The 12,590-nt window shown below is 37.5% G+C and overlaps 1 protein-coding gene across 5 annotated transcripts in view; it reads right to left on the bottom strand.

Moving 5' to 3' along the window:
- SOS2 (SOS Ras/Rho guanine nucleotide exchange factor 2) overlaps positions 1-12,590 on the bottom strand; it is a 100,923-nt gene that overhangs the window by 58,425 nt on the left and 29,908 nt on the right. For all 5 annotated transcript variants that reach the window (XM_033851157.2, XM_073800485.1, XM_073800488.1 and 2 more), the window contains exons 3-5: positions 12,063-12,194; positions 10,957-11,121; positions 2,086-2,289 (exon numbers count right to left, since the gene is read on the bottom strand). In XM_033851157.2, the coding sequence (XP_033707048.1) occupies positions 2,086-2,289; positions 10,957-11,121; positions 12,063-12,194 (501 nt within the window). The remainder of the gene's footprint in view (positions 1-2,085; positions 2,290-10,956; positions 11,122-12,062; positions 12,195-12,590) is intronic.

Below are 12,590 nucleotides of genomic sequence, written 5' to 3'. Positions count from 1 at the left end.
TGGTCCGGGAAGATCCCACATGCTGCGGAGCAACTAAGCCCATGCGCCACAACTACTGAAGCCCGTGCACCTAGAGCCTGTGCTCCTCAACAAGAGGAGCCACTGCAATGAGAAGCCTGTGCACCACAACAAAGAGTAGCCCCCGCTCGCCGCAACTAGAGAAAGCCTGCACGCGGCAACGAAGACCCAATGCAGCCAAAAATAAAAAATATAAATAAAAATTTTAAAGGTCATTAAAAAAATAAAGTGAAAGACACTCAGACATCTAAGAAAAAACAGATCACATGAGAAATGAAGGAAAGAAAAATAAATCTAAATTTAACCCCCCCCCCAACAAAACAGTATTTGTCTAGCTAGATTCCTTAGAGTGGACTTCAGAACCTAGAGAGGTAGGAAAAACATGGACAAGTCTCCCTGGATCCCCATCCTACTCACCCCATTCCTATGCTGTCTTCCAACAGTGGAGCTCTGCCTTTGCTTATTTGACATTCTGTATAAACTTTTATTCTTCAAAAGTTCCACTAGTAAAACTTTAAACTACACCCTAAAGTACTTACCAAAAGACAGGAAAAAGCATAAGTCTTTCTTCTCTAGACCATACATTTCTTTCACCATCTTCAAATGAATGACTATAAATCTCAAATACTGCACAGCAGAAAAAGATCTTTTATTTTTAAAATTTTTTATTTTTGGCTGTGTTGGGTCTTCGTTGCTGCGTGCGGGTTTTCTCTAGTTGTGGCAAGCGGGGGCTATTCTTCGTTGCGGTGGCTTTTCTTGTTGCGGAGCATGGGCTCTAGGGTGCGTGGGCTCACTAGTTGTGGCTCACGGGCTCTAGAGCGCAGGCTCAGTAGTTGTGGCGCACGGGCTTATTTGCTCCGCGGCATGTGGGATCTTCCTAGACCAGGGCTCGAACCCGTGTCCCTTGCACTGGCAGGTGGATTCTTAACCACTGAGCCACCAGGGAAGCCCGAAAAAGATTTTATTCCAGTGTAATCCCCCTAATTTTGTGTCTAATTTTCATTGTCACTGCACTTATTATATATTAGTATAACAATTCACATATTAAAAAACACACAATATCCCCAATGTTCATAGCAGCATTATTTACAACTGCCAAGATATGGAAGTAAGGTAAGTGTCCCTCAACAGATGAATGGATAAAGAAGATGTGGTATATATACACAATGGAATACTGCTCAGCCATAAGAAAAAAAATGAAATATTGCCATTTGCAGCAACATGGATGGACTTGGAGGGCTAAATGAATTAAGTCAGACAGAGAAAGACAAATATCAAGTATATGCGGAATCTAAAAAATACAACAAACTAGTGAATATAACAAAAAAGAAGCAGACTCACAGATAAAGAGAACAAACTAGTGGTTACCAGAGGGTGTGGGTGGCAATATAGGGTGAGGGAGTGGGAGGTAAAAATTACTGGGTGTAAGATAGGCTACAAGGATGTACAGCAATTCCCCTACATACGAACGAGTTCCGTTCCGAGAGCAGCTTCGTAAGTCCAATTTGTTCATAAGTCCAACAAAGTCAGCCTAGGTACCCAGCTAACACGATCGGCTATACAGTACGGGACTGTAATAGGTTTATAATACTTTTCACACAAATAATACATAAAAAACAAACACAAAATATAAAGAAAACATTTTTAATCTTACAGTACAGTACCTTGAAAAGTACAGTAGTACAGTACAACAGCTGGAATACAGGGGCATGTTTGCATCTTTGAAAGTTTGCAACTTGAAGGTATGTATGTAGGGGACTTACCATATTGTACAACCTGGGGAATATAGCCAATATTTTATAATAACTATAAATGGAGTATAACCTTTAAAACTTGTGAATCACTATGTTGTACACCTTTAATTCATATAATATTGTATATTAACTATACTTCAACAAAAAATCTGAAAAAAATGAAAAATAGACAAAGCTAAACAACCCCACAATACTATATAAAACAATATTTTTTCTACATACTCATAAAGTATATGAAGTTACTATTTATGATTTTAAGCTACTATATGACTTTTTGGGGTAGACAGAATTTCAAACCCAAAAAGGTACTTACAGAAGGTTTAAACAGGTCTCTGTCAGAAAGAAAAGCTTCTCGAAACACTTTTATGATCATATTTAGTTCCCGTAGATACTGTCTTTCTTCTGCAATTTCAGTTCTGACAAGGTCATAGTAGTTTAATTCACCTGAAGAACTAGGTTCATCTTCACAAAGAGAAACCAAGCCTATGTCATCCTGATCAAACATGTCCATCAAAACCTAAGAAATATAAATCAGTAATGGATAAATTTATTTTCCTTACTGTTATAAGACCATCTCAAAGTACTTGGAATTAAAACATTATTAAACAATGAGAGTTGTGTGTATTACAGGCTAAAATTGTAAGAGAAAATCCAAAATAAGAGAAATATGAAAAGTTGAAGTGAGATAACATTCAAATGAAACTGGATATGGAGAAATAAATATTTATGAAAATAAGATAAATCTAATAGTGAAATATATATATACATATATGTACATATATACATGTATGTCTGTGTGTATATAAATACAGGTACATACGCACACATAAACATAAAATATATAATAGCAAAAAGAGCACACATTTGGAGAACAACAATCTGAACCAAAATTCCAGTTCTACCACTTACCTGTGATTACAGACAAGTTATTTATTCTTTTGAAAGTCAGATTCCTTATCTGTAAAATGTAACTGATCAAAGAATTCAATGAAGTAATGGACATAAAACGCATACTATTAGGTCTGGCAAACAGTAGGCATTCAAAATGGTAGCTTTTTGTCCTACTGTAAGGATGCTTATGTGCACTTGAGTAGAGTTTAAAGGAGAAAAGTGAAATGATACGCAAAATGTATTAACAGCGTGATGCTTTTCTGATGCATATTCACTACATCAACAACTGCTATTAAGTACATTTGTTAAAATCAAGCATCTCCTGGAACTTCCCCTGGTGGTCCAGTGGTAAAGAATTCACCTTACAATGCAGGGATGCAGGTTCCATCCCTGGTCAGGGAACTAAAACCCCACATGCCGCGGGGCTACTAAGTCCGTGTGCCACAACTGCTGAGCTTGCCCGCCTCAACTAGAGCCCACGTGCCGCAAAACTACAGAGCCCACGTGCTCTGGAACCCACGCACCATAGCTACAGAGTCTGCGCGCCACAACTAGAGAGAGAAAACCTGCACACCACAACGAAAGATTCCACATGCCTCAATGAAAATCCCATGTGCCACAACTAAGACCCAACGCAGCCAAAAATAAATAAATAATATATAAATCTTAAAAAAAAAATCAAGCACTCTACAGATGCTTAAATTGCTATAGTGACAATTTCCCCTTTCAGAAAATAGTGAAAATTGCTACTATGTTTTTAAGTCAACCAACAGGCAAGAACTAGCTGTATATCAAAAGCAACAGGAAAAAGGTGACCATACTTCTTAGAATTAAAAATAGTTTTAAAAGAAAAGAAAAATTGGACCTACTTAAGTATATACTCCAGACTGACTGAAAACTACTTTCTTAGAGTTTAGGGGGAAAAAAAGGCACAATCCCAAAAAGGAAGCTCCAGAAAGTAAAACAATTTCAAGGGGATGAGAGGAAATTCTAACAATACAGTATGAGATATTCATTCATTCATTCTCAAAAACATCTATTGATCACCAGAAATTGTGCCAGATGTTAGTAAGACACAGCAATATGCAAAATAAACATGAACCCTGCCCTCCTGATCTTCTTTTAAATCTAACTCAAAAATATTTCTTAAATCTGGTCAATTCTCTCCATTCCCCTCCATGCTTAAAATCAGACTGTTAAGCAATCACATCTATTAAAAGGTCTTACAATATGATCTCCCTGCCACTGGTTTCTTCCCAGCCCCATTGTCAACGACACTGGATTTCATTGCTTTCAGCACACAATTCTAATTTCATGAAGATAAAGGCCATTCACAATCTAATCCCAGCCCACTTCCCTAGCCTCATCTCCTGTGATACTTTAAAATCCATCTTCTCCTCATTGCCCACCCCTCCACGAAACTTACCCTCCTGCCATCATTACCTCTGATTCCCAGCCACATTAGACCTTTGAAGAAACCACTGGGGCTGCACAGAGAATTAGCTAATGAAATCTGATTTTAAGCAGACAGAACGGAAGGTATGACACAGAACAGTCTTCTCTTCCCCACCAGAGATACTTTTAAAGTAGTCTGTACTTGCTCTAATTTCTTACTTCTCAAGCTCACTACTCTATTGAAACTGCTCTCACTAATGACCTTTAAATATCTTTTTGTTTTCTCTAGTTATTAACACAGCTGACCAGAACTTCTTAAAACTTTCTCTTCCCTTGGCTTCTCATACACCATTCGGTCAGTGAGGCCTCCTTCTCTACTACTCACCTTTTCCAACATCCACTGCAGGGTTCCATTTTTGGAACTGTTTTGGTCACACAACACCCAAAATCCCGAATGTAAATGCTATAGGAGTCAGGTAGATAATATCATGTTAATACATAAGAAGAGGTGATGGGGAATGTGGCAAACTAGAAGGTGCATGCACCTAAAGAAGAAAGGCACCGTTCAATGCCAACTATTCTGTCAGGCCTTTTCATTTTCTTTTCTCAAGAAGAGTCTGGAATATAGATTTTTATGAAGAATTTTCATATTTGTAAATATAAACAGACTGCAAATAATTCAAAATTTTAAGAAATAAACCTGGAGTCCTTATTCACTATCAGGCCACCAATCTGAAACATCTACTATACTTCCTCCTGAGTGAGCTCATCTTCTTAAACGATTTTCAGTTACTAGATAATAACTCCCTAAACATTTATCTCAGCATCTCTTTGGACCCTAGGCAAGTGTTACCAGAAGCTTGCTAGATATCTCTGTCTGACAAACCTATACATGTACACTCTACTCCAGAATCACTAATCACAGCATCATCTCCTTGGCTGTCATAGCCAGAAAACTTGTCACTACCCTAGACTTAACACGTCTCCAACTTCCACACCAAATCAGTCCCCAAATCCTGTTAACTCCAACTCAGAAACAGCTCTTAAATCTCATCAGTTCCTTCTATTCTCCTGTCTAGAATGTCTGCTCCTACTTCTCTTTCCTTCCAACCCTCACATTTATTCATCTGATAAATCCCTAGCCATTTTCATCACTTAGCTAAAATATAATTGTCTTTGTATAGCTTTTCCCAACTCTCCCTGAACTCTATCAAAATCTTTTCCATTGGCTTCAGTCCTCCATTAGCAATTCTCTCTCTTTTCTATATAAGCACCTAATTTATATTGACATTTCTAAGGATAAGAGCCATGATTTCATCTTAAAATCCACAGTATTTGATACACAGTAAATGCACAAAAGATACTTACTTAAAGAGCATATATGTAGGGCTTCCCTGGTGGCGCAGTGGTTAAGAATCTGTCTGCCAATGCAGGAGACACGGGTTCGAGCTCTGGTCTGGGAAGACCCCACATGCCGTGGAGCAACTAAGCCAGTGCGCCACAGCTACTGAGCCTGCGCGCCACAACTACTGAAGGCTGCGTGCCTAGAGCCCACGCTGTGCAACAAGAGAAGCCACCACAATGAGAAGCCCGTGCACCACAACAAAGAGGAGCCCCTGCTCGCCGCAACTAGAGAAAGCCCACACGCAGCAATGAAGACGCAACGCAGCCATAAATAAATATATATATATATTTTAAAAAAAGAGCACATATGCATTCTATGTTTGTAAACTGTTAGACTTGTAATGAAAGGCTAAAGCCCAAGTGAGTTAAAGATCAGAATAAACGTTAGGACAATAAAAGCATTTTTTTGGTCATGTTCCAAACAAGAATAATAAAGGAGAATTGGTTCTTGGAACAGATGGAGTAATATTACAACAAAAGAAAAAATACAGAAGAACTCAACTTCTATAACATCTGGGCTCACAGAAATAAACTTCTTCAGAGCAGCTCTGTGCTCTCTTACTCTCTCTTGCCTTTCTTAAACATGAATTTTCCTCTTAAGCATGTATGTTCTATTTTTCCAGTCTGAATATTATTTTCCTTAATAGTTACAAGTATATTAGGGGTTGAGCTCTAAAATTCCTTCCTATGACCATCTAACTATTCTCAGCAATCTTTGATGTGCCTGAATACATCATATAGTCAAATGCTGCTTTTATTTTTAAGTGTAGAAAAAAGGCTGGTTCTCAAGTTCTCTATCAAATTATACGACCTTGTCTAGGAAATTACACAGATTCCTAGAAAGCATTTATTTGTTATTTGTTTATTAAACAGATGGTTTGTGAGCTCTTGAAATAGTGATCACAGGAAATCAGTTTAGATTTACTAAGACCACACCATGTCACACTAATCTCATTAATCCATTCACATGACTAGTCCCACAAATAAAGTCATCTGTATCTTAGCTAAACCTAGGACAGTCTCTCATGACAAACTTGGAATCACAGTAGAAAAAGATGGGCAGGGGACTTCCCTGGTGATCCAGTGGTTACGACTCTGCACTCCCAATGCAGGGGGCCCGGGTTCAATCCCTGGTCAGGGAACTAGATCCAGCATGCTGCAACTAAGAGCCCGCAGGCGGCAACAAAGACCCAGCGTGCTGCAAGTAAGAACTGGCTCAGCCAAATAAATAAATGTTAAAGAAAAAGAAAGAAAAGAAAAGGATGGGCAAACTACAGCCCATAGGCCACAGTGAGCCCACTGCCCTTTATGTAAATAAAGTTTTACTAGAACGCAGCCCACACTCATTGGTTTATGGCTTCCTTTCTGCTACAAAGGCAAAGATGAGTAGTTCTAAGAAAGACGTATAGCCTACAAAGCCTAAAATATTCAGCCAGCCATCTGGTCCTTTACAGGTAAAGTTTGCTGACCCCTGAATTAGACAAAGAGGTAAAACAGTAACTGACGAAAAGGCCATAGTGAAAAAAAGTGGTCATTTATTAACCTGGAAGGATGCCTCTAATAACATACATGAGAAGTCTCATCTCTTAAACTTTTCCAATATTTTTAACAAATAATTCCAACTAAAACAAACTAAGTTTCTCAGACTGGCATATATTACAAAAAGCTGGTATGATATCTACAATGATGAGTGACAAAATTCGATTTTTATAGTATCTTGATATGCTAGAGCATAGTCTCAGTAACATTACGAAGTTTTATAGAGAAAAACTTGAGTTCAAATTTAGATGAAAAAAATATCAACAGCACAAGCTGTAAGAAATCAAAGATATAAGAGTATCTCATGTGGAAAGTCCCAGGCAGCTGAAACATCTGCAAATTCATTAAGCAAACAGAGTGATATGTGTGCCCAAAAAAGTTAATGCTGAAATTATAAAAGAACAGCATATAGAATAAAGGAGGTGAGCCTTTCATTGTACTCTGTGTTGGTCAGACCAAATCTAAACTGTTGTCTTTAGTTTTAGAAATCAGTGTAAGAGCAATGCAATAATGAGATCTGAAAATAATGTCACAAAAAGATTGGTTTTCAAAGTCTCAAAAGGTAAAAATTTAGTACATGGAAAAAAGCTTTAAATAACAGAATGACTTATTCTGAAAAACAGTTTGGTCTTATCTAATGTAGTCCAGAAAAGAGATTAGAATTAGTGAATGAAAGTTAATAGGAAATTCAGATGCAAACTATTGTACATAGTATGGATAAACAACAAGGTCATACTGTATAGCACAGGGAACTATTGATATATTCAATATCCTGTGATAAACCTGTGTGGATTGGTCTCTTGTAATTCTGAGACTGTGTAATTGTTTAGAATTTAACTACTTTCGCCTTTAAAAAGAGTCATGGAAAAGGTAACTGACTCAGATATGGAATAAAGTCTCTCCTTCCCACAGTCCCTCAATAATCCTGTACAAGGCCACTGTTTGAGGGCAGGGGGAGGGGAGGAATAGGGCAAATAAGGTAGGAATCCCTACCCGAGGGTGTGAGGAAAAGGTGAGGGGGCCCGCCTCAGCGTGCTAGCTCCTGAGAGGAGCAGGGAGGGTGTTTACTGGGGGCGGGGGGCGGGGGCTCACAACCTGGCACAAGACGTTAGAGATCATTCGGAGTAAAGAGACTATCCATATGATAGGGCAGCTTGATTCATGGTGCTGGAGCCCTCGTGGATAAGAAGGGTATTTGCACGGGACGGTGGACCAGCAGCAGCAGTGGTGCAACATGGGATTGTCAGAACTTGAGTGGAGTATGGAGAATGTATACAGAGAAGAAGGGTTTCTATGCCAAAATAGGGTGCCTACAGCAGTGGGGGGAGAGAGGCCTGCTGGGAGACTGGTCACATACAGAAGGATTGATCAAATAAATAAATGTATTAAGAAAAACAGGAGCCAGGTTTCTCACTATCAGATAAGGGAGTTACAAGTGTAAAAAGGGGAGGCTAAAATGAATCCTGTGGTGTTGAATGTGGATTGAAGAGATCTGTGAACTTATATAAAGAAAGATGAGAAATAAATATAAATGTGTATGTATATATGTATACACAAAAACACACACACACACATTCCCTAATTCTGCCCTCTAAGAGACCAGAGCAGTGACACTCCAATATCAATGAGCTCATCTAGCACGAAGATCTTGGTTTCTAAATACCATTCTCAGTAAAAGGAACCAGGATTTTTTAGAAACCAACTAATTCCAGGCTTGAGCAGCAGGTAAAGAACAAGTTGAACCTGGAGCATCTTGTGTCAAAAGAATGTGTTCAAAGAATGATAGGGACAGAGAAGCCAAATTGAAGGAGTTCCCATTGGCCAAATCTGAGACAATCTGAATATTAAATAATGAAGTGACAGGTTATGTTCCACTGAATAAGAATCAATGAGTCCATATTAAAATAAACAAAATAAATAAATTTAACCTGTGATGAGGAACAAGATATTTACATAGCCTTAAAATATTCCACAAAATATTTATTAATTACAAAAGGGAAAGGAGTCCTTTAAAGTAGAGAAGCCTAGAGGATGAACCCTTAATCAAGTGATCAAAGTGACTATCACTAGTAATGGGATACAGTGAAATTGTATGTTGTGTAAGAAAATGCAATGAGAAGAACTCCTATGATATTCCTGCCACAGATCCATAACCTAAATCTTATCAAGAGAAAACATCAGAAAAAACTAAAGGAAGGGGCATTTTAAACATTAACAGGTATAATCCTTAAAAACGTCACGGTCATAAAAGTTAAGGAAGAATGAAGAACTGTTCCAGAATGAACAAGGAGAAAAAAGATGCATGACTACTAGACACAGCACGTGATTCTGAACTGGATCATTTTGCTCTAAAGGACATCACCGGGACAAGTGGCAAAACTTGAACGGGGTCTAAGGATTACATAATATAATGTATCCACATTCATTCCCTGGATTTTGATTGTCATACCGTGGTTATGCAGGAAAATGTTTTTGTTTGTAGGACACACTAAACTATGTTGGCAACCTACTCTCAAGGGGTTTAGGGTACAGGGGAGTATTTTTATTGTACATACAACTTTTCTAAAAGTCTGAGCTAGAAACAAAGTTAAAGAAACCATGTAATCATTTTTTTCATTTTTTCAGAAGTCAAAATAGAAATAACAAGGAATTTCTACTATGAAATTTAAGTGAAAAATCATTTTTGGGACTACAGCATAGTACAATCACTCTCAATCATAACTGCACATCAGAATCACCTGTGATAGTTTCAAAAATTTTGAAAATTCTGATGCTTAGAGGCCCATCCCAGGCCAAGTAAATCAGCTCTGGGGGTGAATGCAGGCATCAGTATTCTCTACAAGCTTTCTGGTAATTCTGATGTGCAAAGTGGAGAACCACTGGCATGTGCCAGGTCCTGGGGTAATTCACCCTTAGAGGTCTAGTTCAGGTATCTTCTCTATGAAATGTTCCTGGTCCCCCCTATGCCAGAGTTACTCACTTTCTCCACCACCTTTGATTTATTTGTATAATAGTTTTAATTACATTGTGCTGCCATTATTTGGTTATAATACTTTTATTTCCCACTAAAATAAATTCCTTCTAACACAGGGATTGCTGATTTGTTCACTGCTGTATTTTCAATGCTCAGGACAGTGACTGACACGTAAGAGGTACTCAAAAATGTTGATTTAAAAAGTAAGAAAAAAAGGAGGGAAAGTGGGAAGGGAAGAAAAGGAGGAGAGAGGAAAATAAAGAAATGACTCAATTTCTTTCCTCAGTAGCTTACAGCCAGGAAGAAGATAAGTAACAAAAAATTATCAAAAGGAAGTAACTCTGGCATGGCAAAGTCTTCTCTCTACCTGTGCCCCAATGACCCATGCTGTGAAATCAAAGCATGTTTTTCAAAATTACTTCTTAAACGTATCTGAATATTCTGTATTTATTCTCTTTCTTAAAATACAAAACTCAAACTACTTTTCTTAAACTGGTTTGAGGCTTTGGATGTTTTTTCCTGTAGGTAAAAAATTCTTGCTGGAAAAAAGAGATTCTCATCCTGTCACATGCTAAAAAACCCGAAAATACCATTGTTAGTCTGTAAAGCCACCATTTTTCTGTCTTCCAACACCAGTCACTATAAAAATCACTAATATAATCATGTATTAAAAAACAAAGGTATAGGGCTTCCCTGGTGGCGCAGTGGTTGAGAGTCCACCTGCCGATGCGGGGGACATGGGTTTGTGCCCTGGTCCGGGAAGATCCCACATGCCGCAGAGCAGCTAGGCCCGTGAGCCATGGCCGCTGAGCCTGCGCGTCCGGAGCCTGTGCTCCGCAACGGGAGAGGCCACAGCAGTGAGAGGCCCGCATACCTCAAAAAAAAAAAAAATGTGTATATATATATATATAAAAAACAGAGGTATAAGTGACATATAGTCTCTATCATTCAGGTTAAGTTTAAATACCTTTTAACACTTACCTTATCTGCACACATTGACACTTTAATGTCCTGTTGGGATATTTCATAATGTCGGATATTAAAAACATAATTACCAGCCAATTTCAAAATATCAGCTGAGATATACTCTAGTACAGCCACAATATATAGGGACACATGGTAGTCCACTTTGTACCCTAAAACTTCCTGTGGAAAAAATAAACAATTTAATTCCAAAAAATGGCAGCACTGTCAAGTAGCAGTTAAGCACTTAAAAATTTTATTTAACATTCTTGCTTATAAAGAACTTTCTGTAAACCAAATATCTAAACTCAAAGGTACCACAGGATATAAAATGAGCTGTTGGCTCAGTATCAGGGTTTCTTTTTGTCTCTCTCTTTTTTTAAGAGACACGTAATCTAACAAATCTGCCTTCAGTATCAAACAAGAAGAGATGATTGATTCTAAGACAGAAATCTTGGACTGGACTTCCCTGAAAACCTCTTGATACATTATCTGAAACCCATCTGATAAGTATCTGCTATCTTCAAGGATCTTGCTTTAATTAATATCCCCAAATTACAATGGTTTCTACTAAGGGGAGGATGTGTGTGTGTGTGTGTGTGTGTGTGTTGGGTGGGGGGAGGGGGAGTCTTGAAATTGCTACCAAATAGTATTCAAATCCATGTACACCAATTATTTTCTACAGACTAAATAATATTCCCTAGACAACTTTTCTAACGTATAGAAAAATATCTGTGATAAATACAGATTTAAAAACAGTTCTGAACTCACAGGAGCTTTCGCATTATATATTTTATTAATCAACAAAAAGCTGGAAGTCAATCAGGGGTAGCCATCATTAGAAGATGCCACAAAGATGCATTATTTCTTATCATTAACCTTTAATATTATTTGAAAAGCAATATGATTTCATCAAAGCATACTTCTTTTTGTTTTTTACACATATTAAGAAACATATATATGCATGTATGTGTATAAATAAGTGTACACACACTCAAGTGCACATACACAATAAGACCATGCTATATAAATACACAAATACTATATAAAGTATTATTTGTTAAAAATAACCTCCCCAATTCTTTTTTGTGTCTGTTTTTTGTTTGTTTGCTTGTCTGTTCTACCTTCAATGAAGGATGGATTTTGTCCACAGGCAGTAAGAGAGGATTTCTTCGTTTTCGTTTCTCTATGGCAGACTGTGCATCAGCAATAGCCCATTTATCAATTGGATGAGGAAAGGTCTTTTGAACTCGTTCCTGTTCAGATCACAGCAGAACTACTGTTAATAGAAGTGCTCATAAACAGAAAATTCATACAAAATTAAACTTTATCATCATCCATAACACCAGCAGCTAATAGTAACATAGCATATTCTGATTCCTGCAATAAATGAAATTTTTTTGTTTAAAAAAAAAAAGATCAACATGCTATCAAGATTCTTCCACATAATTCCCATGGGTGAGGAAAAAGGTGAAGTTTAAACAGAAAGCTTTAAGTGTAAGCATAATTAAGATAAAATGGAAAAAGGAAAAAGTAATAATATTAGGGGAGATTAAAGCAAACATAAAATACTCTATCAGTGATTTTAAGGTCAAGGTTTCTAGGGTTAAAACTGTTTACCTAGCAGAAGTTAACTCATTATTAATAATTAC

This window comes from Tursiops truncatus, chromosome 2 (assembly GCF_011762595.2).
Source record: "Tursiops truncatus isolate mTurTru1 chromosome 2, mTurTru1.mat.Y, whole genome shotgun sequence".
In the NCBI taxonomy this organism is placed as follows: domain Eukaryota; kingdom Metazoa; phylum Chordata; class Mammalia; order Artiodactyla; family Delphinidae; genus Tursiops; species Tursiops truncatus.
This window is presented reverse-complemented; position numbering and strand designations above follow the sequence as displayed.